Genomic DNA, 27861 nt, shown 5'->3' with positions numbered 1-27861 from the left:
GTAGAAGGGTCTGAGCTTAGTCTCAACGCCGAGCAGCCGTTGAGAGAGGTGGCACTTACTGTTTTTATCACAACATTTTTTTTCTGTTTGCCACCATTTAGGTTTCTTGTGAGCATTTTATAATAATATGAAAACTTTTATGTTAAAATTAGCTTTGAAAGCTTATACAGGCATTTAATACTGTATGTCAAAAATGTTTTATATTAAATTTCTGAAAGGAAATACATAAAATGTTTAAAAGTGATTAGCTTTGAGGGGTAGGTCTGTGAGCAAGTTTTTGTATTTCTTTGTTACAGGATTTACAATGAATATATACTATTTTCATAGGAAAAAAATTGATTGAAATTATTTAATAATAGAATCTATGAGTCTTTTTCCTCCACTAAAACAGGATACGCTCATATTTCTGATTTGTCTAATTGTTACTACCCTGCCTCAAAGCAAACTGCATATTACATGTTGCCAGGCTTTTCTGATTAAGCCCACAGGAGCAAGTGTATGTTGATTTATTCTCAGTGGCTATTACAGGCTAGTCTAATCAAAGGAGTTAAAAATTCCTGTCTTAAAATATACCCTGGCAGAGAATCAGAAAATAGCTCTTTAATTCTGACGCTACATTGGCTGTTAAGCCAGGGTGGCAAGCTTCGAGGGAAGATAGCTTTATATGTCTAGACTCTGCGTCTTTGATAGTCAGGAAATGGGAACAAATAGTCTTTGCTTCCTTCTAGAAATGGTGCTTATACTTGGCTTGCTCCTCACCACATCCCGTGGTCTTCTTAAGACTCAACTTCGAAGCGTTTAATATATTAATTTTTAATGTCCTTTCTAGCCTTACACGTATGGGGTTTTTCAGAGGCTTAATTGCTATGAACAGAACTTGCAGGGACTGGAATTGTGGACTCAGGAGAGCTCATATTACAGTGTCAGAGTCCAGCAGGTCAGTCCAAACCCGACAGATGTTCTTACCCCGATTTGGTGGGATGTCATCAGAAGCCTTCCGACTTTGTGTGCTGTGACTTTTGGCCTCTCTTCTAGAATCAGGAAGCCAAAGTACCTGAGCTGATTTCCTGAGTCAAGGCAAGGATGCACATGTCTTAGTGTTTGACTCTGACACCCAGCGATCCGCACACAGCTTTAATTGAGGAGGGTTGACCTAGTGGTCGGTCAGTGACCAGGTGTCCAGAAAGCATCATTGGACATATTCTGGCTACACTTGCTGAATGTCTCCATGAGTTTGCAAGTTATTCAAATCTCGGGGCACTTGATTCCTTAAATGTGAATGGAATGCTGATTTTTTTTTCATTTGTCACACCACCGGCTAACATATGCCAGTGGAAAAAAATAGCTCAGAATGAAGCTTTTATTTCTTCATTCACAGAGGTGTTCTCAGAAATAAAGCATATGAAAAACCTTCAGCCTTGACGTGCTGTCCATGTTCTCACTGGCATTTGTTAGCCTCGGGGAGGCCCTTGGGCAGTGTGTACCGCTTATTTCATGGTTGAGTTATTGGCGTCTCAATTTACGAAACACCGTTTTCCTTTAGTGTGCTGCTGCGACAGATTGCACTAATGTGTGCCCTACTTTTCTTTCCATTGCTGTGATAAAAAACCGGCATGACTGAAGACAACTTGAGAAGGAAAAGGTCCCTGATCACAGTCTGTCATTAAAGGAGGCTGAGGTAGGGACTCAAGCAGGGCCACAGGAACCTGGTGACAGGAATGGAAGCAGAAGCCACGCCTTCCTCAGCCTGCTTTCTCAAGCAACCCGAGATCACCAGCCCCAGAGTGACAGCACCCACAGGAAGCTTAGTTATTCACCAAGAACATGCCTCACAGGCAGTCTGGTGGAGGGAAGCCTTTTATAATTTGAGATTCCCCCTTTCCAGATGAGTGTAGTTTATGTCAAGTTCACACACACACACACACACACACACACACACACACACACACACACACACATACACACATACACACACACACACACACACCCAGCACAGTTTCTCTGCTTCCCTACACTAGTCCCTACATTACCTTTAAACACTTTATTTTAAATACAATCATTTAAGATTGTACATTTACTTCCAAGTCCCATTTAAGTTTTTTCTCCATTTTTTTATGTGAAGTGCTTTGTTTCCAATATCATTAGGATTTGCATAGAATTCTCGTGTATTTCGTGGAAGAGATATTTTCACACTTCACTCTCCCTCTTTGAATTTATTATTCTTTTTCTGAAGACACCAAGTCCTTTGTCTCCATGGTTCATCTCGTAGTCTGTCTCTTTCAGGACTGGTCCCGTGTACCCTGTGGGTATAATTTCACCTGCTCTTTTGTTCCTGTCAACTGACCATAAATCTAGAGACTTGACTGGTTTGGGTGAGATGATTTGTGGCAAGAATACTTCATAAGCACCAAGTGATGCTTGTCTGTAGTCCCAGCTCCTCGGGAGGTGGAGGGAAGAGGATTGTGTAAGTCTAGGGCTGCAAGGCCACCCTGAGCTGCAGAGAGATCCCTTCTCCAGGAAAACAAAACACCTTTCATAAATAGTGGTTTGTATTTCCACTTAGAGACATATTAATAACATCACTAATCAACAGCATTTTCTGTATGCATCTTAATAAGGAACTGAAAAGGAGTGCTAGTCTTATGCAATCCTGCTTTTAGTTATTAGCACTTTTTTTTTTTTCTTCAATACTGGGTTTCTTTGTGTAGTTTTGGTGCCTGTCCTGGATCTCGCTCTGTAGACCAGGTTGGCCTCAAACTCACAGAGATCCACCTGGCTCTGCCTCCTGAGTGCCGGGATTAAAGGCGTGCGCCACCACTGCCCTGCAGCACTTTTTTTTTTTTCATCCTGTGTATATGAATGTAGGGGGCACGGTGGGATGCCTGTAGAGGAGTGTGTGTGTGCTATAATGTGCATGTAGCAGACCCCAGATGCTGTTCATTGTAACCTACCTCATTCGAGATAGGGTCTCTTCCTGCTGCCAAGCTAGAGGGCCACAGGCCTCCAGGGGTTCTCCTGTCTGCTTCCCATCACACAGTAGGAGCACTAGGACTACAGATGTGTGTTTTCTTGCTCAGCTGTATGTGGGTTCAGGGAATCTGGACTCAGTTCCTCATGCTCGTGTGATACCTTTCAATATATAGAGTTACTCTTACGACATTAAATTGTCCTGAATTTTGCCAGAACAAACCATTGTAGGATGGTTCCTAAGTCCCTTGGCAGGATTCCTAGTGGACTTTGGTAACTTTCACCCTGACATGACTAGTTGTTTGTAGCTCATTGCTTTATACAAACAGCAAACCAACGAATTCAAAGCCGCCATGGTTCCTTTCAGTGGGGTGCCATATTGGAAGTGTACTGGGACACAGCGGCCTAGCTGCTGGCTTGGCCCTTGCTCATTGACCCCTTCAGTTGACATTAGGATAACAGGCCTTGAGGTGGGGTGGGTTTAAAGAAAGATTGTGGATGCAGCCTTGAAGTTTGACAGTTGCCATTCTAAAGTTCCATTTTAGCACTCTTAACCCTTTTAGGGCCTGGTAATTTCGGCCCCTATTCGAACTACTAGGTTAAACAAATAGCATTTATGAGACATTATGCAGTCCATTCTTCCCTCAGGGCCTGGGGGAGATTGGTTCTGAACCAAAGTCTGTGGAACTCAAGTCCTTGATAAAGAATTGCCTAGTGTTGTTTAGCTCCGACGAAATTGTAGCTGAAATAAAAGGACAAGCTGCGCGGGAGAAGCATCATGTGTCACTGTGCTGTAGCCTCCTTACTTTGCATCTGAAATGCTGGTAATGACACAGTGTGTAAGGAATTGAGCTCACTGTCCAGCCGGGCCTCTTGGCCCTGTCTGTCTGTCTGTCTTAGCTTCCTTAAGCTCCACTTTCCTCTGATCTAGGTCGGTAACTGTGTAATTCTCTTGTTGCTTCGGGAGTCGGGTAAGGTGTATGCTGCCTAGCAGAGTGGCTGTAACTGGTAATGCTCATCACCAGAAAAGCGTCTAAAAGGGGAGACTAGGAAAGAAGCATTGGAAATAAATGTTACACCCATGAACAAAAAGGAAATTGTGTTTCATCTTTTTCAGAGTCCTGCCAAATATCGCAAACCCCAGACATCGTGAAGGAGAAAGAAAACAGAGGGATTTTCAGCTTTTTCCAACGCAGTAAGAAAAAGCGGGAGCAAGTAAGCATTTTCATGCAGCGTGTTAAGATGCTTAACAAGTATTTTTTTAAAGTGGTTTTCATTTTGATCATAAACAGGCATTGCCTTTTGATTCTCCATTAGACTGCCAGCGCGCCTGCAACCCCACTAGTGAGCAAGCACCGCCCATCTTTTACGAGGTCCAACACCATTTCCAAACCCTATGTTTCCAACACACTGCCCTCGGACGCACCCAAGAAGAGGCGTGCCCCGCTGCCCCCCATGCCCCCATCCCAGGGCTCTGCGCAAGGCCAGGAGAGGCGAGCTTCGTGCGTGGTGAGATCCACCAGTGTGGACGACACTGATAAGGTCTGCTGTTTCTTTTGTTTTATTTTTCCAAGTTGATGTAGGGAGGTGTCTGTTATTCTCTGTCTAACTTGTTCTTTTCCACATAGACTACTGAGAAAGAAACAGTTATTAATATGCACTCAGTAGAATAGTTACCGACCAGGTTGGTGGAAAAAGGTCATGTATACTTCTGCCATATCTTGAATAAATGTCAGCTTTAAGGAGCTTCCATCCTCAAGCTAACGCATGATAATATACATTCCGTCTTGCTTTACTTCATCTCAGCCAGGATCTCTACACTGGCTGAGTGTGTTAGGAATTAATTGCATATCTTCAACACACACCTTTTAAACAACCACACGGGTCTGTGTGTTCCATTCTTGCGTTTCTAACCTTTTGTATCTTCGGAGATTCTCCAGGGGAAATCCTGGTGTCTACTTGATCTATCAATGCTGATTTTTAAAACAAGTCTTTTAATAGACTATACTGCTGACTTACTCATATTGTCTACCCAGAGAAGACGGTCTGCGTAAACCTTCTTCTCAATTTACAAAAGAAAGGAATATTTGTTTATTTTAGTATGGGTGTGTGGGGTATGTGTGTGGCAGGTGGAGGTTAGAGAACAGTATGTGTGTGCATTCTGTCCTTCCAGCATTCCGTCAGCTCCAGGAACTGAACCTGGGTCATCAGGCTTGGTAGAAGGCCCCTACCCCCTTACCAGCTAAACCACCTCACCAGACCACCTCAGTTTAAAATAAAAAATACTTAATACTAAAGTTTCGCAGAATATATCTTTTTTTTTTTTTTTTTTTGGTTTTTTCGAGACAGGGTTTCTCATGTAGCTTTGCGCCTTTCCTGGAGCTCACTTGGTAGCCCAGGCTGGCCTCGAACTCACAGAGATCCGCCTGCCTCTGCCTCCTGAGTGCTGGGATTAAAGGTGTGCGCCACCAACGCCCGGCTGAATATATCTTTTTGTGAGATCCATTTGTCTAAATGTATCTACACTTCCCTTGCTTTATTCAGGTGGCGCATAAGTGGGATTTAGGTAAACGTGATGGAACGTAACACCATCTATTTTATTGTTTATAATCAGGTGGAATAATCTCAATGTCATTGAGAGTAAAATGTATTTTGAGTTACTTAGACACTGAGTGGTGGGTGCTCCAGTATTGAGGTTTGAAGGATTTTTACTCCCCCTGGGTGGTTAGTAACTCAGACAGAAAAAATGAATTCTTTAAAAACTTAGTATTTTCTTATCTAAGTTAATGCTGTGGCATGAAAAATCTCATCGAACAAAACAGAAGGGTAATGGCTTCTCCCCCTGAGAGGTTCATTTGCTGACACAACTTGGAGAGTATCCGCGCTGTAGTCGGACGGTGGTTCACAGAACAGGAGATCTTTGTGTTGGGTCATAAATGTGTGTGGGAGTACAATAGTTGGGTGAAAGACTCGGCTCAGATTCCAGAATGTCAAGGATAAAGGCGTGCTGGGGCCTGAGCGAGAACCAGACTGCAGCTGAGCAAGGAAGGCAGGACAAGGCTGGTCCTTAAGACCTCCCTTTGTGTTTATAGCCCCTTTCTACGTCTTTATAGGAACAATAGCCTTTTGAAGGTTATTTTGATTTTAGTTACCTTAAAACTGAACTACAAGAATGGAAATTTTTATACACTTGTGTAGCTACCAGACTATTCTCTCTTTTATACAGAAGTTACCTCTACCAGCTGTCCTCATTCAAGATACCCCTGTAACTTTCTGTGTGGAGTCTGGATTGGCTGTCTGCCTCTTACATGCCTGAGTTGTGCTGCCAGCAGCCTCATAGAAAGCTGGTGCTTTTGATTCTCACCCTCCACTCTGTGACTACTTGGTACCCTGGGTTAAGTTGTTTTTTTTTTTTTTTGTATATTGCCTTTGGCAAATTACACATCTTCATGCAATTTTCTGATTATTTTGTCTTTTGATCTGGACATCTGGGTAGTTCTTTGATGTATTGTTCAACAGGAAACAGAATTATTTGTTTTTCCCGAGAGAAGCTGAAGAACCATTTTTTTGTTTATTCATTACCAAAACCCTTAATGATTAAGCTGGGGTGGTGTTTGTCTGTGTGGGTCTACTCATGGACACACAAGAACTCATGCCTTCTCAGGCATCTCAGCACTCACTATTTTGAATTTTATGTGACAAATCACCCTTCATTTTTAACTCTTCCTTTATCTTGATAGTCTCCTTCTAACTTAGGAGTTTTCTTCCCACCCCCCCACCCCCTTTAAGTAATACTATTACTTTCTTTATCTATCACCCATTTTCTGTGCTGGCCAAACCTGAATCTATGGTCTTAAGCCCACTTTCTATACTCTTTAAGAAAGGATATTCATTTTGGTGTTGTTGTTGACTCTTTGATTGGATCTCAGGTATATTGGTTTGAATAATGCCCCTCGAAGAGTTGTATTCAGATCCTAATGTAACCAGGGTGCAGATTCTAAGGTTTAGAATCCATAAGTATTTTGTAGGCCCCTGGCTCCTCTTCTTGCCCTCACTGTTCTTTTTTAGAAACCCACCCTGTGCTTTCCTACCGTTTCTCCTCATAGTGCCTTCTGGTAATAAGAATCCCACTTCTCTGGAAGCCTGATGCCATTTTGCTTGTCTACGTATGGCCCTCTGACTCTCTTTCCTTAAGCCCTGATGCTTGTAAATATGACTTGACTTAGAAATAGAGGGTATGCATATGGATTTCAGTTTGGGGGTGCCACCATCTTGTTTTAAGGTGGGCCCGAATGCAAAGGCTAGGATCCTTATAAGATGATTCACACAGCATGGAGGCAGAAGAGAAGGCTGTGTGCAGCCCCAGGCCAAGCTGGGCGTTCTGCCGTACAGGAAGCCTGGAAGCCACCAGAGACTGCCGCGGCAAGGGTAGGGACTGTGCTCTGATTTCAGACTGTTGGCCTTTGGAATCCTGTTTTAAGCCATTGTGAGTTTTTATAGCATTCCTAAGAAACCGTTGTGCCAACTTTGTAATTCCAATCTTCATATTCTTGCTGTTAAACTTGAACACATGAATGCTTATCATTGTGTGGAAATCAGCACATCTAACATGCAACTCTGTTTTTACCCTGTATTCAAAGTTCAGAATCATCTTGGTGTGTGTTTTATAGTTTTCACGTCTGTTAGAGACCAGGATTTCATTTCTCTCCCATTCTTTTTGCTCATATCATTTCCAGTGAAATCCAGAGTAGATGTCAGATGAGAATGTGCTTAAGAGAATGTGCTTAAGAGAATGTGCTTAACCTATCTTCATCTTGCTCTCTGTGTCTGACTGTCACATTTATGTTTTTTATTTACTGTTTCCCAGGTTAGAAACTGTATAGATGATCAGTTTTTAGGTCTTAAGTTCATCTATTGACTGATTACAGTTTTCCTTTTTTTTTTGAGACAGGGTTTCTCTGTGTAGTTTTGGTACCTGTCTTGGAAGTCACTTTGTAGCCCAGGCTGGCCTCAAACTCACAGAGATCTTCCTGGCTCTACCTCCCGAGTGCTGGGATTAAAGGCGTGCGCCACCACCACTCGGCTACAATTTTTCTTTTAAACCTCTGTTCCTTATCAATTTCAGGATACTCTGAACTCTAAGCAGGGTATTTGAGTCATTGTTGCTCCTGTGACGTCTCGCTTCCCATCCTTTCAGAAGGGAATCATGCTGCTTGTCTTCTGTATTCTCACTTCTCCACAGAGTTGATTCCTGATGAAGAATGATCTAAAGAGAATAATCATTGCTTTTTCTGAATTTGTCTTGTGGGTTTTAATTTGTGTGTGCCTATAGGTAGGATACTTATAATTAACTCTTGAGTTGGTATTGTTTATATTTAAATATTCATGAAGTTCAGTGGAACATATCTGTTTATTAATGAATGTTACTTATTTTGTTGCTGTTTTAAATTTTAAATAAAAACTATAAACTGTAATGAAATATTATACATTTACTTGAACAATTTGGTTGAAATTTTAACAAATGTTATTTTTTAAGTCACTGAAAGTAATAGCAATGAAATATGAAAACATAACAGAAAGGAAAAAAAAATATGTATGACCAAAGCTGCTATTGCTTGTGATGCAGCATAAACCACCAGGGTGTGCTGTTTAACAGAAGTACAGCATTCTAAATTTTCCATGTTTACCCCCAAAGCATCTTAAGAAAGAAAAAGAAAATGTTGAAATGGTTACATTACGTTATAAATTCTTAATTTTGTTTGGTAAAGTGACAGGAATGTAAAATAGAAAGGTAGATATTAGTAATGCATGAAAAATACTTATGACGAACAATGCTTTCATTTGCACCTTTTGGTTCATTTTGGCCCCCTTTTAAGTAGTCAGTGGTCTGTCTAGTGGTCACCTTTGTTAGTCAATGCTTATGCTAAATATATGTGTTTGAAAAAAAAAGTATTAACCACATCTCTTCTGCTGTTGGCTTTCCATGTTTAATAATTTGCCTCATTGAGGTACTTGGAGAGTGAGTCTGGAACGTACACTGGAATTATTCACATAGCTGGCTGTTGATCTGCAATCTAATCTTGACAGCTGCTTGTGCTCTTCCCCAAAGTGCTCATTAAAGATCCAAGTTAACAAAGCCCTCGGTCCTGACCTTGGTGGAATTTCTGCATTGAACATTCCAGCTAAAGAATAAGTCTTCCTGAAACTCCGTTGAAGTCAGTGCTAGAATGTCTTTTTCATGTTCATAAATGTTTCTATCCACTTGGGCATGATTTTCAGCCCCATGTCACTTTCTCTATAAAGGTGAATATATTACATTCTATGACAATGTTCATTTCCAAATGAATTTCCAATTGGAAGTTTTCTAGCAGTTTTTCCTGGAACTTTCTGAATGTTTTGTTAAGCAGGGTTTTTTTTTTTTTCCCTAGTGATTTGAAATGCCATTCGTGTTATGAGGTATATGGTATTCAGCCTTTGTTGTTATATGTATGAACAGTAATACTGTATTCCTATATGAAATGTATATAACCATATACAGTCAGATTGCCAAACACAATGGCATTGACTTAAAGTAATACAGAATTTTGGAATTAAAGCTAAGTATAGGAATCCGATTCCTATACCCCATTTACTGTCTGTTGGAAACACGTTTAACAAAACCAGTAGGCAGATGATGCCTTGTCTCTTAGGCCAGTTAACCTCTTGGGCTTCTTTATGTTTCAAGTGGAGGTAGAGGGCTTGAAAAGAAATTGTTGGAAATCTTGACCCACAGAATTCACAAAACCTTTGGAGAACCTTTCACTTGTATATTTGGTGTAGCTTTCCTGCTTAGAATCCCAGGCATACAACAATGAACAGCTTTTTCCCTGGCTGCTAGCATGGTGCTTGACCTCCTTGGGGATAGGGTTGTGGCTGAAAGCACAGTAAAGGGATGATCTCTACTGGGCATTTCATTTGGTCTCAATTTGCATGCTGCTACAGAAAACGTTCAAATATTGAGAAACTGAGACTTCTTGCCATCTAATATTATGCAAGTGAAATTTAATACCCAGAGTATTAGTTTTTAAATAGCTGGCTAAAATTTTTTAGGAATGCTTCACATTCCTCTTTTACCCAGTTTTATCTTTTCTCCACATAGTGTGGTTTAAAAGCAGATGCTGTACTAATGAAATAAGTAAACATTTGTTTTTATTTTACTTGGTGAATTTTAATTCTAGTTATTTTATGCAGAATAATTAAGGTTGTATTCCCCTGTATAATAGATGAGGTATTTGTACTCATTAAGTAATATTCCTTTCTGCCTTTCTTTTCTGTCCAGGTTATCATGTAACACTTTGCTTTCCCCTCCACTCTCCTCTTGTATTTATTGTATGGAAAGTGGACCCCCACACATAGTTCTGCAGTTGCCTAGGAACAGTGGTTACCATGGCATTTGCAGCTTGATCTACAGAGTACATCTGGCTACACTTCCAAAACTATGAGTGGGTTAATTCATCTGAAAAATGTACCATCGCAGTATAATACTTAATCTTTGCCGGGTATAATGCACATTATTTCTTTGTAACTTTCCTAAGATTTATTCACAAATCAGCCACGAAAAGTAAAGCTACCGTGCTTGCTTATGGATTTATTTTTAATAGTCCAGGCGAAGTTCTACATTGACCATTTGTAGACGGAATACATAGTTCTCTTCCTTGGCTGTCAATGAGAAGACAACTTCTCTTAAGCTTCACACTAAGGTCACAGCAGAATGCTGAAGTCAGGGGTGCAGAGGGTTTGCTTAGCTGCTCTCCTAGAGTGGTGCAGGAGTAGACTTCCTCCAGTGAGCAGCATGCATCAGCAGAAGGCAGAGCAGATAAACGTAGCCGTGGGTATAAGTTTATAGGGAGGGCACATGGGTAGAGCTTGCTCTACAGCTTTGGCTTCCTGTCTGGGCTGAATTGAAATGTCCCCCAGTGCATTACTTTGGTTGGTGCTTCCGTCTGGCATAGGTTCTAAGCTCGGCTCATCTGTAGTGTTTTGTCTTCTCCTCACATGTCCCTAGAATCACGTCTTCCCAGTGTGTTGGGGTTACAGGCAAGCGTGGTAACCACCCCTTCTTTCCCTTGACTTTGAGTCCTCGGCTCTACTCTCTTGTTCATAGATGTCCTGCTGAGCTCGGCCCTCATCGTTTGGCTTAAAAATGCTAAAACCAAGGATTGTTGCTCATCAGCCTTGATTCCATAAATACATTTCAGTGAATGAGGAGTGAGCAGGACTGACGAGAACACTGATTTGTCCAAAGAAGGGGAACGTGAAAGTCTGTCAAGGCCACAACGGAGGCCTTCAGATTTGTCATTTTTTTCTTTGCACAGGAAAGGGCCAGTGTGGATGTCAATGGGAGGCTACTAAACCTCGGCACGTCCTGTGTCATCTTGGTCTCTCCTCGTTGTTCTGTCTTGTTCTTTACCCCTGTCGTTTCATTTCCACCTACTTTTCATCTTCACTGAACTTCTCCATTGCCGAGCTTTCTCCTCTAAGGAATAAGATTTTGTAACTAAATTTCCCAGAATCGTCGACTTCTTGTGTTGCAGAATTCTGTTAAGTCTGGCTTTTACCTGATGAAAGTGCCCTGTGGTGTGGACCTTTGGTCAGTCATAACCAGGTTATAATGCCTACTCCTATTGGAAGGTTTCTGTTACCCAAGTGACATGTAAGGCTTAATACCTGGCATCTCTCTGCAGTGACTGTAACCCAAGGATCCATACAAGCACCTCACATTACCACAAAGAAATGGAGGGCTTCAAGTGTGAGAAAGATGTGTGCACTTACTGAACTTAGTGACTAGAGGAATCAAATGTCATTATTAATTAGTAATGAATTTTATACTAGATATGGTTAATACAAATCTTGTGACCAACTCAGCCACTTGGAATTCCCTGGAGGGCCTTAACTTTAATTAGGAACAAAAAGCCACAAGCTGTTGGTGGTGATGCCACTTGGAACACCCGCTGGTTGGTCCAGCTCTTATCTCGTTGGCTGCTGTCATAGTACTTACCTCCGAAGGTTGATAGGAGTGGCGTTAAAGTTGGCAGGGCCGATGGCTGCTCACGGTGTGGGATGAAGGGCCGCAGACCCTAGACCAAATGTCTCCTGTGTCCTCCTGCTCCGCACAGATGGCTGATACTTGATCTGTCACTTCTGTTTCCCCACTCCTTCCGTTTGACAGCATAATCTGAGTTGATCCTGACAAGGTATGGCTTCCCGTGCTATCAGTGAGGACTCCGAATATGGGCCTAAATAGAGAGTATGAAAATAGAGCATATAACATTCTAGGTGCTTCTGTTTCCCAGGGAAGAAATGAATAGAGAGCAGAGATTTTGGGTCTTTGGAAGAAGCATTTCCATATTTCATCCAGAAATAGCAATTTATTTTTAATCTGCTTCAATGACAAATAAACAAGTAGCATTTATATTTCCAGTCAGTGTAAGGCCAATTCTGATTATACAGGTGTAAAAATTACACACGAGAAAATAAATAGTAAAACCTCAAAGGGATGGCCAGTGTTTGTTAGAATTAACAGCAACTTTTCTTTTCTTTATCCCACCTCCATTTAGGCATTGTTTACATTTCACATGCAGTTATACTGATTTCACTGTTATAGGAGAAAAAGTTGCTTACAGAGCTTACGTACTTTGCAAATTCAATACCTTTTATTTCTATATCCCATTAATTATGGCATAATAATTATCTTTAAATAATTGGCGTTTAAACCCAACTTGTATGTCTTAAGTTGTAAAATTATTTTAGGGATCTTCCACCAAGAGTTTAAAACTTAACCCTCAATCATATATGAAGTTGAGACATTGGGACATATCCATGGTATATTTGGATAAGCCTAATGTCAATCATAAGATATTTAATACATTTTATGCTGTGGAATAGGTTAGCTGAGGATAATATGAATCTGTCCTATTAAAGGGAAATGTATTTAAGAGTAAAGATCTTTTCAAATTATTTTTTAAGTTCCCCCTAAACCCACCACTCCCCAAACATGAAAATATTCTTAAGAGCAGATATAATCCAAGATCTCATAATAGAATAGCAGTATCACTGGAGTCGGGGCTGCCCTGTTTCTGTTCGGCAAGTCGTTTTCTTTCTGTATTCATGATTCATGCAGGATACACTTCACTGCCCCATGTTATGATGTGCCTGTGATCAATGTGTAAGCCAATAGTGTTTCCAGCGCTAGTCCTCAGCGAAGCTGGGGAGCTCTGCTGAGTTCTGCCTTCTGTTAGACTTCATTCCATCCGAGTGAGTGGATTCTAATCCCGATGTGGATGCAGGTGGACTATCTGCCATGGTTTTCCAGCTGACCTTACCACTTTCTTTCATCTGCGTGTTCTATTTTTCCTCGTAATATTTCCCTTTTCACAGGTCATAAAGTTTGGAGGTGTGTGTTGCTGTTTCAGGTGCAGGATTGCTAATAGCACCCAACCTTATCAGTGGCTTTAACTAGAACAAATAATTGAGTAGCTAATGATTATCCAAGGCAGGTTCTCCTTGGGAGTTAGAAAACCTGTTTTTTCATTTTGCAAACCTTTCAGACTTAAAAAATAACTTAGCCCTTCTTTTAAAAGTTCAATCCCAATTTGAAGGAAATGAATTTTGATGGCAAAACTAAAGAGTTGTAAGTAGTTAATTCTAATTAAACATGCTTATCTTATATGTATATCTTATAGCATACATTTATCTACTCATTGCCAAGATTTAACACACTAGTGTTAAACCGTAACTGTTAGGAAAGTCTCTCATGTATGACAGCGGAGATTTTTCAGGCAGTGGGTCTGGTATATGCAGTGAGCTAAACCTGGGTGCAGAACATAAGCCCTGTTGGGTTTTAGAGTTGATCCTAAGACAGATTCCAGTAGAAGTCCACTTCCACTCTCACTAAAGATAGGTGATTTTAAATGCCCCCATTTTATATCCATAACTCTCTTCCTTGCCTCAGTAGTAGTAGTATAAAGTCTTATTTATAAAGTAACATTCACAGCCTAAACATAGACAAATGTAGTAGTGCCCGCTAATATCAATGTAGCATGTACTGTGTGCTTGGCATTACTCTTCCTGTACACACATGATGCCATTTGGGTAAACCAGTCCCTTTTGGACATAGGTACTTTTTATGGTTAATGTGGTTACTTTCCATACGTGAGAGGGCTGGAGTTCTCAAGGCAGTGAACAGCATGTTTCCCTGGTTGAGCCCGTAATACTGACTTCAAATCCTACGTGTTAGTCACTATTAGAGTCTGTCATCTTCCAAATTGAGAGCACTCTGTACGCCTCTTTTCAATTAGATAAGTTCACATTTAACAATACTGAATACAGTGGCTGGTCACCTTGGAAGCTCATAATATGCTTTTCTTAAGTAATTGTAGTAGTTCTGCAAGTTTGCTTTCCGGGGTTTGATATTCTTGATGTCGGAGCTTCTCCAGTCTTGTGTCATATAGTTGACATAAATGTTTAATAGTTTTTTTTTTTTTTTTTGCCTGCAAATTAGTCAGATACTGAAGTCTTCTAATTTGCATGTCCCCTTTCCGTGAAGACTTGGAGCAAAAGATACATTCAGTAGATGAAAGACTTCTCTTCATCAGGGTCCTAGGGTTTTCACCATGCCTTATGAAAAGTAGTGCTTTAGGTAACATAAAAGATCTTCAGATATGATGCTATGACCTTAGCTTTCTTTGACTGTATCCTGACTGTAGTTCTTTGCTGAGAAGGCTCTTTATGGCAACCAATCACCTCTTGTCTCCCTGTCTTATAAGACAGTAAAATATACAAATCTACTTTCTTGAAGGCTTAACATTAATCTCATTCATATATCAAAATGAAATATGTCTTCCTGTCATCAACTTATTGCTGATCATCTAAAGTCACAATTCTTACTTGTTCAAAATTCCTACCTTTGGGCAATTTGCACCAATTCTCACATTTGCATTTTTTTTTTTTATCAATAAAGTTAGTGAGTTTTCACCATACTTACCACATAGTCTGTGGTTATGATAGGCCTTCAGGTCTAGCCTTTGTGACTTAGTAACAATCACGTTCTCCCCTAACGTCCACTTTCTTAGCACCCTTGATCCAAACTGCATTTTTAGAAATTTGTGTTTCTTTCCACTTTTTGTTCAGGCTAACGGGGTGGCTCTCACAGGATAAGGTTATAAAACACTTTAGGATGTCCGTGTTTTCCCCTTTCAACTGGCTTCATAAATCGTACTGAAAAAATTTAAACCACTTATAAAACTGCAGTCTCATTTTGATGTGTTTTAAATTCCCTACCCCTAGAAATGTAAATATCACGTCCAAAAAATACTAGCTTGCTTTTAAGATCTCCAGACTGATAAATGAATCTGTGCGTATTCTGTCTTTAAGTTACAGATAGGTTCATATAAATTTGTGAGCCTGTGTAGAAAAATTCCTCCCTTTTTTATTTCTGTCTTCAGTTTTATTAGACTCCTCTGCCTCACATTTAAGAGCGCTGACTCTAACCACATGCTTTTGCTTGAGAAAATTCCTGTCATGACTGCTTTTATCAGGTGATAAAAGGGACCCCCTCAGTGACAGTGATGGGGCATGGAAGCCTGGAGGTGAAAGAGTTTTATTATACAACCCTGGAAGCAATCAGTCAGAACTCTAGGAGCCTGGAACCAGAAGGCAAGCCGCAGTTTCTCTTGCTTCCTGCTTCTCACAGTTACTTATTGATTACCTACTGTATTCTCACCTATGAACCGGGACTGCGGTGGGAATGGTGTGTCACGGGCTTTATCAAAAGAAGTAAAGTCATCAAGAAATGACTTCTAATTCTTTGAGCTTTGGGGTAAATATTTTAAAAAGGGAAATGTCAGGTTGTTTAGAATTTGAGGCTTCCCTGATAATGTCTGTTTGGGGTATCTTTTCCTATATAATATGGTGTGTATATCTGCATCAAATTGCATGTGAATTTTCATGATTTGCCCATGTTCACTTAACAGTTCTTCATTTTTCCTTCCAAATGTTATATGCCACGGTTTAGTTCTTGAAGTATTTTTAAACACTACAGCCAAAGTCCTTTAAAATGCTCACATGGATGTCACAATAATGGTCCTAGTAGTAGTGGTGCATAGGTATCTGTAGAGGCCAGGAGTGGGCATCTCATTCCCTGGAGCTGAGGTTACCGATAGCAGCGAGCTACCAGATGCAGGTACTGGGAACCAAACTCCAGTCCTCTGCAAGAGCAGCACAATGCTCTTAACTGATGAGCCATCTTTCTGAACCCCTAGTAGTTTTTCCATAATCCTCTTCTGTGATGGATTAGTTTTGTTTGTTTTTTATTATGACGGTCTTTGTTGCACCTTGAACAGCTCGGTGACTTGTTGCAGGCTCTGTCTCCTGGCCAGCATGGACAACACTGCCTGCCAACCTCCCCTTGGCAGACCTGAGGAGAATTTATTACTTTCATAACATAATAAATGAAAGTTTCAGAATACAGAGGCATCAGGAGGAGCTTTTTTAACTTTATATTCCACCGACAGTGGTATTTAAACACTACCAGGTCCTGTGATTCATTCTCAGCTCTTTGTCACAGAAGGTCCTTGAATTATGTCATAAGTTCATTAAGGATGCACTTGCATGCCCTCCCAAGGGGGTCTGATTGCAATATTTAATCGGAATTGACATTATTGACTCTGACACCAAATGTGGACTGGGGTGCACGTTGTAGCTCATGCCTTGTCTGGTTATGGAGAGGTCTCAAGACTCTTGGAGGAAGGAGAGGAGTAGTGTTTGGTAAGGGCTGGCTTAGGTTTGGCTGTAGGTATTTTACCAAGTGGTATGGAAGTTTAGTTATTGGCTGCCTCAGAGGTCATAGTGGTGCTACATAGTCCTGGCCCCTTTGTAAAAGGAGTGGGTAGAGATATTTGTGTAGCCAAGTGCCTGCTGTTGTAGAGCTCACTTTTCTGTCCCCATGAGATGTCTTTAGAGCCTGATACAGATGCTAAATCAAACCTTTTTATTTTCTTGCCTGGTGTTGGGAGGCTCCTTTGGAAAAAAAGATTAAAAATTCTGAAAGAGTAAATTTGTTAAATTTTTCTTGATTAATAGCAAGGTACAAGGATTGAAATTTTCCTATGAATTTGTTCACTACCCTTTAGTGTACTTAATTATCCTGTAAGATTAGATTGACCCAAGATCATGCATTCCTAGTTCAAGTTCACCTCAGCTTCTTACTTATAATAACTACAAAACTTCAATGAGCCAGACATTGGTGTTGAAATACAGCAGTGGGCGTAATTGGGGGAAAAAAGTCCCTGCCCTTTTAGTCTGTCAGAGGGGGGAATTGACATTGAGCAATTCAGCTAGCTCTGTAGTATGCTGGAAAACTATTCAATGCTGGTCTACAGGCATCAAGCTGGGAAGCAGGTGTGAGCTGTTGGGAGTTGGAGATTCACTGGGGAGGTGCTATTTGAGAAATAACCAGCAGAGAATGAGGGATATGATACTGTGTTGTCAGAAGAGAGAGTTCTAGGCCCAGAGAACAGCAAAGGTAACCACTCTGAGATAGGGAAAGCAAGAAGAGAGTGTGGCAAGGACAGTATTGGTGATGTGAGTCAACCATCCCTGGAGAAGGAGAGCTCTTGGAGCCATATCATCACTTAGAATTTTTTTCACTGGGCCAAATGAAAAGTCATCAGCGGACTTTGAGTAAAGGGGCTTACTGTGGTGTGCATCCTAACAAGGCGTTGATGTGTTAAGAAAGGTCAGTAGGGAAGTGATGTAGAATTAAGTCAATTTAGAAGGTTTTCAGTGATTCAGAGGGGGACAGAAGTCATCTGGGTGCTGGATGTTAAGGAGAGAGCCAACAGACCAGAGGCAGTGTGGGTGGAGCGAGCAGATGAGGCAGTTGGAAGATGGGAGCAGGGCTTTCTCTTTGCTGATACTTCCAGGACTATGAGGAAAACAGCTTTGCTGCTGACGGAGAAGTGGTGATTATCAAGAGCTCAGGTGCAGACATGCTAACATCAAGTATCCTTATAACATATAGGGGAGAAAGGACAGGGGTCTAGGATGGAGTCAGGAGTTTGGGATATTATATAAGGAATACTTAAAATCAAGAAAATCATGGGATTGCCAGCAGAGTGAATGTAGACACTAAAAACGAATTATATACTGTGAGGGAGTCCCAGAGATGTGCTTCAGGACATGAATAGTAATGAACAGAAAAATGGAGTAGCTGGAATGTGGTGCCCCAGGAGTAAGGAAAGGTTTGAATAGCAGTGCTCAGCTGTGCTTAGTGCTGCACAGGTCAGTGACTATTATTTATGATCAGGTTTGTTGATTTTCTTAGCAAAAGTATTAATGGATCAAAGGTTTGGAAAAATTTAGTTGGAAGGACTTCAGTACAAAATAGGATATTGAACTATTTATACAACTCTGTGAAACAGTGTTCCTGTAAGGGCAGAAGGCAAGATAAGATGGTAAGGCCATTGACCAGGAGGCATCAGCCAGCCTGCTGAGAAATGCTTGTCTTGGAGTCTGCAGTCACCTGCCATGGGGCCACAGGGGATGCTCGTGCACAGTGACCTCTAAGGACTTGCCTCTCATCTGTCTGTCTGTCTATCAATCAATAGTTGGATCGAGCGATCAATAGATATCATATGTTGCAAGTTGCCTTCTGACCTCCACATGTACAATGTAGCACAAATCTGTGTAACACAGGCACATATGTACATACACATACACACACACACACACACACACACACACACACATACACTAAGAAATGTAAAAAAAATTAAAGAGCTGATTCAGTCTATGTTTTTGGTACAAATATATATGTTGACCTGTAAAAAAAAAATCTACACGTGACATGGAAGTGAACAGGAGAATGGGGAAGAAGGACGTGTGTGCGCGCGCGTGCGTGCGTGCATGCATGCATGTATGTATATATGTATATGTGTGTTATTTACATTTTTAAAACACCAGTCAGATACTTTATTTTTTTTTTTGTGGTTTTCAGCATTTTATTTTTAATTTTATTAGGTGCAGTTGTGACGCTCTTGAGTAAAGTGTGCCTTACTTGATTCTCCTCTCCGTATGCTGTGCTCTTGGCTCCTTTGCTTTCCTGATGGCTTCCTTCCCGTTCTCCTTCCCGCTGCACTGTCACACAGAGATTTTTTTTTTACATGTTTTTCATGTATAACTTCATACCGAAAAACATAGATTGAGTCAGCTCGTCAGTACTTTATACATTTGTGTATGTGTGTATGCACGTGCTGCACGCACCTGCGCTCCCCTGTTCATGTATGTGGGGAGGCCAGAGGTTAGTGTTAGAGGTCTTCCTCTTTTGTGCTCTGTTTTTGATACAGGGTCTCTCACTGAATCCTGAGCTCTCCAGTTGGTTTAACTGGCTGCCCTGTGATCTACTGGTTTCCTCTGCCCCCTCCAAACACTGGGGTTACAGATATGGGACACTATGGGGTTACAGATGTGGGACACCATGGGGTTACAGATGCGGGACACCATGGGGCATGGGGGACACCATGGGGTTACAGATGCGGGACACCATGGGGGATGTGGGACACCATGGGGGATGTGGGACACCATGGGGGGAGGATGTGGGACACCATGGGGTTACAGATGTGGGACACTATGGGGTTACAGATGTGGGACACCATGGGGTTACAGATGCGGGACACCATGGGGGATGTGGGACACCATGGGGTTACAGATGTGGGACACCATGGGGTTACAGATGTGGGACACCATGGGGTTACAGATGTGGGACACCATGGGGGATGTGGGACACCATGGGGTTACAGATGTGGGACACCATGGGGTTACAGATGCGGGACACCATGGGGGATGTGGGACACCATGGGGTTACAGATGTGGGACACCATGGGGTTACAGATGTGGGACACCATGGGGTTGCAGATGCGGGACACCATGAGGGATGCGGGACACCATGGGGGATGTGGGACACCATGGGGGGAGGATATGGGACACCATGGCATTACAGCTGCAGGACACCCTGGGATTACAGATGCGGGACACCATGTGTGAGTTTTAAGTTGATGCTAGGGATTCAAACTCAAGACCTCATGCTTGTGCAGCAACACTACCCTCTGACCCGTCTTCCCAGCCCCTTCCATACTGTTCTTGGCATCTAATAATTTCTCCAGAACTTTCCTCAAAAGTTAGCTTTTAATTGTGCCAGTTTGAAGTCTTATACACTGGAGACTGTGTGTCAACCCCATCATAGGCTAATTTTTTTTTTAAAGAAGGGCCATTTGTTTCTGTTTTTTTATGTGTCCATCTCCTTGTCTACCATCTGTACATGGCAGATGCTCTGTAAATATTTTCGAGTGAATGGCTATTGTGGTTTGTTTTATTTGACGTGTTTGCTATGGAGATCAGGGCCATCCTGAAGTTTGTGATTGATTTCTACATGTAGGATTCTTTGGCCATCTTGTTTTCTGCAGAGTTCCACTGACGGGGTCATGGTGAGGACAGGGTCACTGCAGCTCAGTAGCTCGGCAGTAGGAACTTTGTCCCTGAAAAGAACGAAGCGAAAAGCACCCGCGCCACCTTCGAAAACACCCCTGCAGCAGAATGATGAGAACAGCCCTGCATCTGATAATGGTATTCTCTTGTGAACAGTTGGTTGGCTTTGGCTTTGGGTTTTAATACAGTCAGTAAAAGCAGTGTGAGTCCTAACTTTTGTTTTTCTCCTTTTAGACAGGCTTTCACTATATATCCTTGGCTGGCCTAGAACTCCCTAATCAGACCAGGCCAGCCTCAGACTCACAGAGATCTGTGTGCTTCTGTCCCTGAGTGCTGGCATTTGAGATGCGCACTTGGCTCATGCACTCGCTCACACTCACTCTCTCTCTCTAAAATATATATAATGTGTATATATGCATATATAAAAATTGTATTAATATATGTATAGATATTGACACTAGGCTTTTAAAATAACCTGATTATTATTGCTTAACTGCTTTTGAAGAGTCTTCAATGAAATATGACAAAATTATACCACTTCATTATTGTAATGAACGTGTGGACAGTGTGCAGCTTTATTCAGAAGATACTGTGATTCCGGGTTTGGCTATATAGAAATGGGGATGGAGGGTGAATGTAGTCACTTCACAGCTGGTAACTTAAATCTCATCCTTCCTGGATTAAGTAAAAGCAGGGAATCCCTCGGGAGCTCTTTCTCATCGGAGTATGACTTTTTATCGGTGTTCTTGCATCTTTCAGCCCTGCCTTCAGAAGATGGAATTTCTCCAGACAGCGCTTTGGAAGCAAACTCTCCTGAGGGCCTGTCCAGCCCAGGTATGACCCCCCCCCCCAATCACTGCACACTGCAGCTGTGAAGGAAAGAAATGTCTTGACGGTTGAGAAGTGAATCGAACTGGAATTCCAGCTCCTCGTACTGAGAGAGATTTGAATTCTTTGGTGTCCTTTCCCCACAGTTGTGCTATGAAACAAATCCTTTGTTTCCTCCCTCCGAGGATTAGAGGCCAGGATTAGAAACTGGCAGAGATGAACATTTCAGTTCTGGAGCTGGACCCTGAGTGCTCTCTATTTGCTCTCTTGTTTTTCCTTATGCCTTATCTAGTGGACAGTTAACAGCCTCCTTCTAGGTAGGGATACACCACAGTGGGAAGATTCTTCGGTGTGTTTCAAAGGCTTCACATTAAATACAGTCTCTTTCAGCAGCTGCTTCCAATATGAATTCAGCATTCTAACGATGAATTTTGTTCACATGCAAATACCTTGCACAACATAGCTCACACTATGGATTCTGAAGTTAAAAAAATAATGAAACAGTTCCATCTGTTTTTAATATTTCAGTACTAACTACCTAGTGGCTTTTGTAAGGAGAAATATGAGCTGGGTGTAGTGGTGCATATCCATAATTTCAGCACTTGGGAGGCTGAGACAGGAGGCTCCATAGAACCAGGCCAGCCTGCCTCAAGAAGGAAAAAAAATATATTAAAAATGTCTTGGTCTTAGTACATTAGCATGGAGATGACTAAAGGTATGACTTTAGGAATTTGGGATTTTAAGTCATAAAAGTATCTCCTGTTTATGATTTAAGATAAGTAGTAATGCTTTTTTTTTTCTTAGAACAGTCTCAACAGCACCATCTCATTCCACACAGGAATTTATCAGATACTGTTGTCAACATAAAATATATAGTGGAATTAGAAGATTTTGAAGCTTAGGAAAGATGGGGCATGCTACTCAGACCTTGTCCCATATCTGAGTCTCGCTTTACCTTTCCAGAGCTATTCCGTGGGCCAATGGGAGCTAACAGCACTGACTTCCCACTGCATCTTGATGTCTGCTTGCTTTGTGTTAACCCCCTTGTCTAAGTGCCATTTCCACAGACTCTGCTTCTTTGGCAGCCGGCTCCCCTGGCCCCGGGTTCCTAAGCCAGGAGCGGCGCGCTGTGCCCATGCCGGAGGATGAACTCTCGCTCTCTGAGGGCCCTGGGACTCCAGAGGCGGCTGTAGCAGCGTCCTTGACATGTAGGTGCTCAGGCCTTAACTGGCTGTGGCTTTGGAATACGCAGAGGAAGATGCCTTTGAGTGTAGCTCAGACGACTTACGACAGTCTCTAAAGTGTTTTATAAGTAAATAAGCGTTTCTCCCTTTCTCCCAGTTTGAAATGTGTGGTTTTCCTTAACCATCTAAATAAGCAGGGCAAAGAGGAGGGGAGTCACTCAGTGGCCCTGACGATCACTTTCGCTTGTGTTTGGTTTCCTAACTATTCTGAAGGGCTGCTTGAACTTTATCACTTTCAATGACTATATAAGAGAATATTTCCAAGTATTCTTTATTGAGCTGTCTCTTTGTTAGCAATGTGGCTTATTTTCTCTAATGTTATTCTCAGATGCCTTTTCTCTTTTGGAAGTAGGATTATTTTGTTTTAAGATAGCACAATGTTATAATTATATAAAACTTGAATCTCCTCATGAATTGACTCATTTTTTTAATGACTCAAAAAAGCCCTTTGTCATTTCAACTTAGCTGCCTAAAATTAGTATGCCGTCACGTGCTCCTTGTGAGAATGCAAACTTGTCCGAGGACTTTGTCAAACAGTTTGATGAGAATTTTGGGGGGGGGGTGCTTCATGCTAAGGGGGCAGGGATCTCCTACTGTGCTATCGTTTAGCTCTTGGCAGGGTATTTAAAATGAAATGTACATACTCATCTCTTATATGACTCAACAATCATTGCCCATGGGTATTTTTCAAGAAAAATGAAAGTCCAAATACATACGAAGCCTGCGGTGTTACAGATTCCATCAAGGCAATTGCCTCAAAAGGGGAAAATACCCAAATATTTCCAAACTGTAAAATAGTTAAGTTTTAACTCGTCCATACAATGCAGTGCTGACTAGAAAGAGAAGTGTGTTTAGGACTGATTTAACAGAGCTATATTTTACCAAAGGCACAGTATCTATCAAGCAATTTTTCCATTTTGATGAGAACCAGGAAAAAACCGTGGTATCTGAAGACTTATTTAGATGTTAAGTTTAATAGCTTCACAATTCAAATGCAGTGGACACATTCTTTGAAGTATTAGTTGTGTTTCATCTTCATGTGTTTCAAATTTATTTAAATTCAAATTTCTTAAAATTTTTTGTTAAGTAATCGAATTTTTATGAAGGAAATAATCAGCAGTACTAACCACTAGTGTTTTCTTTCTTTCTTTCTTTCTTTCTTTCTTTCTTTCTTTCTTTCTTTCTTTCTTTCTTTCTTTCTTTCTTTCTTTCTTTCTTTCTTTCTTTCTTCCTTCCTTCCTCCCTCCCTCCCTCCCTCCCTCCCTCCCTCCCTCCCTCCCTCCTTCCCTCCTTTCCTTTCTTCCTTCCTTTTTTTTTTTTTTTTTTTTGACAAGGTCTGTAGGTCGAGCTGGCCTGGAACTTACTTCTGACTGGGCTGGCCAGAAGCGCATAGAGATCCACCTGCCTCTGCCTCCTGAATGCTGGGATTAAAGGCGTGTGCAGCATGCCTGGCATTGATTTTGTTTTGTTCTGAGGTTTTCATTGTGTGTTATTTTTTGTTTTGTTTTGTTTGAAAAAGGTCTTGCTGTGTTGCTCACGTTAGCCTAAAATTCTTAGGAGACATCATTCTCCTGCCTCAGCCTTCCCAGGTGCTAGTGTTGTACAAAATCATGACCCACCCACCCACTCAATGTTTCTTTTTTTCCTTTCCTTTCCTTTCCTTTCCTTTCCTTTCCTTTCCTTTCCTTTCCTTTCCTTTCCTTTCCTTTCCTTCATTTCTTCTTTCTTTCTTCCTTCCTTCCTTTTTTTTTTTGAGACAGGTTCTCTCTATATAGACGTGACTGTCTTGGACTCGTAGACCAGGCTGGTCTTGAACTCATAGAGACTTGCCTGTCCCCTTAAGTGCTAGGATTAAAGGTGTATGGCACCACTCCCGCCTCATATTTTTCAAAGATCAGAAGTTAACACACTTTTCCTGTCTAAAACTAAAATCAAAGCCTGTTACAGTTTATGGATAGTCTGACCACTGTAGCAGTGGTTTGTGACCTTACTGCCCTCTCCCCAGGTACAATTAGACTTCGTTCAGAGGCTGTCATATCAGTGGAAATGTTAAAATTTGTTTAAGCAAAAGTCCTGAGCCTCGTGGATAGTTTAACTTTCACAGTTAATGTTGGCAAGAATGGTGAGCACTTAGCTGTTGGAATGTCCCCTGTTTTACCCTGCTGCCATTGGTTGTTGGTAGTAAGAAGTGATAGAAAGAAATTCTTGTAGAATGAAACATTATCCAAAACTGTTGAAAAGATATGTATGCACACACATTCATACCAATATGGGATAAGAATTAACTATAGTAAGTGGGTGGGGTGGGGGAGCACGGTTTAAAACATGGAGTGTAACATACTCCATTTTAAATGAACAAAAAGAGAAAAGGCTGTGAACGTGGATACCTGCTTGTGTGTGTATGTTATACTTTCTGGAACACAAGAAAAAGTGTCAGAGAAAGTCGCTTCAGCTAGGCATGGATTGCACTTCTATTTCCCAGCACTCAGGTTACAAGAGTTTGAGGCCAGCCTGGGAAACACAAGACTCTACCTTAACGACAAAGGGAAAATGAAATGAAACAAACAAACACAAAATAACAACAAAAACTGGAACTGTGTCTGCTGCCTCAGATGTGTAATTCTAACTACTCAGGAAGTTGAGGCAGGAGGATTGCATGTCTAAGCCTCCCTGGGCTACAGAGAATATTCAAGGCCAATCTGGGAAATTTACTGGGAAAAATATAAAACTGCTGCAAACATAGTTCAGGATGTAGTAAAGTCAAGGACTAGTATATCATATCTAAGAAGAGAAAAAAATCTTGAGTGAGAATAAAAATTAATTTGCAGTGTGTAATCTTTCTTTTCCTTTATTAAAAAAATTATGTTAAGCAGTTAGATAAGTTGGCTCTCAATATAGGTTGCACATTAGAAACACCTAAAGAATCTTCACAGTTCTTGGCCCCATACCATAGGATTCTAATTTAGTAGCAGAATGTATGTGAGCATCCATATTTCCAAAGGAGAAGAACCAGGTATTCTCAGTTTCAGTCAATGCTGTACCTACTGAGACAGTCTACGGGCATGTTAGTAGACAGTACAAGAATCTCATGTTCTATTAATTTGAATTTTAACTTGGTAATGTGTTTAATTCACATTATTATTACATGACTCTAAAGTTACCCAAGCAAAGGTATTCATTCCTGAATGCAATCATATGACATTTATAAGATTAACCTGTGAATAAAGCCCAGAGTGGTAGAACATGGTTCTAGAATAATATGAATGTGAGATGATCTGTTTGATGACGATTTACCATTAGATTTACCATTAGAAAAAGCATTTCACTATTAATTTGGAACCACATTTTAAGATGCTAACTAGCCGGGCAGTGGTGGCGCACGCCTTTAATCCCAGCACTCGGGAGGCAGAGCCAGGCAGAACTCTGTGGGTTCAAGGCCAACCTGGGATAAAGAGTGAGTTCCAGGCAGGCACCAAAACTACACAGAGAAACCCTGTCTTGAAAAACCAAAAGATGCTAACTAATTATTATTATTATTAAAAAAAAAAAACAACCTTCTTGCTAGATTGCTTAGGATGAAGAGGGCAAATTAACATTTAGAATTGTATCTGTTTCTTTGTAGCTGGTGTAAGCTCTGATTACAGTCTTGAAGAGATAGACGAAAAGGAAGAACTGGGTGAGTCATCTAAAGATCAGGCAGAAGGCAGGCCTGTGAAGTCACCTGACGTCCCTTCGGTATTGATGGAGAATGATCCTGACTCAGCCCTCGGCCTCAGTGATGGAGAGGCCTCTCCAAGCTCCAAGGGAAAAAGCCAAGCAGGCAGAAACACAGAGGGACGGTAAGTAGTTTCTAGGCCATAAGTGGTGGTGGTGGTTTGTTTGGTTAATGCTGTTGTTTTTGGAGAAAACTGATACTGTAAGCTTAGCTGTAGTCGGCCATTTTGCTTAGATTCTAACTCTCATACTGTCCTTGTAAAATGCTTATTAATAAAGTGGCAAGCTACATATAATTGTGTTCAAATGAAGCCCAATTCAAGAGTTGTAGCATCCTGATGTCAGATAGCCATCAAATACAGTTAATTTATGTGACTCAAAAATAAGTTTCCGTTTGTTCATACATTTTTGTCTATTATCTGTTTGACCCAAATAAATCGAGTTTTCACTTCATAACAAATGCATCTGAGGATTTTCACTACCTGCACTGTAAAAATGCTCTGGAAATTGGAAGTAAATTAAGCCAACAGCATTGTTTACAGTCAAGTCTGAAGTGGAAGCAGCACTGTCCATCTGATGCAGGAATTGTTAAAACTCCTCTAGTCTACTAATACTATGTTTGAAATGCAATACTGTGAATAAAGATGAAACCAAACAAGCAAAATAAGCTTTCTTCATTAGAGGCTTACCTAATTTGCATGGGATTGTCTCCAAATTAAACTCTTTTGTCACCAGAAAAAGAAAATCTGTGAGGTCAATTCACATCCTGATTTCTGCAGTTGACTTTGCCAGATGCGAGACTGAAACATTCCAGTTTGTTTCCTTTTCTCATTAAGAGAAAAATAGCTCCTAACAACTAAGTACGGACATTCATTTGGAAGAGTGTCCATTTTACCAAGCCTCTACATCTTCCTTTGCAGCAGGACAAGTATACTGAAGCTAATGTTTCACAGCAGCATTTCCTGTTATATTTTTCTTTGCTATTAATGCTTTAATATTTGGCAGGAAAGGATAATTATTTCAGTCCATCTGTCTTTGAAAAAAGTATTGCCTGCTTTTTTTTTTTCATGGTGTATTTGAACAACCTCCGCACATCACATACATTGTCTTCCAGAGGGCCACATCATCCTGTTGTATGTGATATAAGCAGTGAAGACACAGTATCCAACAGTCTAAGGGACTTGGAGACATCGAGCTCAAACCAAGGGAGCGGTGAGTGTTACAAACATGAATGGCAAACACTGTCATAGACTGCGATGAACCAAGGACTATTCTTAAAACATATTGAATCTGTTCTTTTGAGCATTGACTCATTCAATATCTGTCTCATTTGTGAGTATTATGGGAACATTACTATTAGTGTCCTATCACTGAAGGGTAAGCCATGAAGATACTATCTCACAATTACTAAGTGGTGGACCTAGGATTTGAACATGGACGGTATGGTTCCACAGTGGGCTCTTAGCTGTCCTGTCTGTGCCTCGTGGTGGTGTTCCACCTTTGGATGCTGTCTGACTTAAACCTCACGTCTTCAGGTTGTGTCCTCTGTGCATCTATCTGTGACCCAAGTTCCTCTCAGTTCCCTAGT

General features: G+C 41.1%; 1 protein-coding gene across 4 annotated transcripts in view; it reads left to right on the top strand.

Annotated features, from left to right (window-relative positions):
* The window catches only part of Cobll1 (cordon-bleu WH2 repeat protein like 1), a 158195-nt gene that overhangs the window by 115499 nt on the left and 14835 nt on the right, over window positions 1-27861 (top strand). For 2 of the 4 annotated variants that reach the window (XM_028859297.2, XM_028858665.2), the window contains 7 exons: window positions 4085-4182; window positions 4285-4509; window positions 20466-20625; window positions 21247-21321; window positions 22401-22523; window positions 26182-26398; window positions 27388-27485. In XM_028859297.2, the coding sequence (XP_028715130.1) occupies window positions 4085-4182; window positions 4285-4509; window positions 20466-20625; window positions 21247-21321; window positions 22401-22523; window positions 26182-26398; window positions 27388-27485 (996 nt within the window). The remainder of the gene's footprint in view (window positions 1-4084; window positions 4183-4284; window positions 4510-20465; window positions 20626-21246; window positions 21322-22400; window positions 22524-26181; window positions 26399-27387; window positions 27486-27861) is intronic. The other 2 variants (XM_037204838.1, XM_028859902.2) reach the window with 1 other exon arrangement.

Source organism: Peromyscus leucopus, chromosome 4 (genome assembly GCF_004664715.2).
Source record: "Peromyscus leucopus breed LL Stock chromosome 4, UCI_PerLeu_2.1, whole genome shotgun sequence".
Taxonomy (NCBI): domain Eukaryota; kingdom Metazoa; phylum Chordata; class Mammalia; order Rodentia; family Cricetidae; genus Peromyscus; species Peromyscus leucopus.
This window is presented reverse-complemented; position numbering and strand designations above follow the sequence as displayed.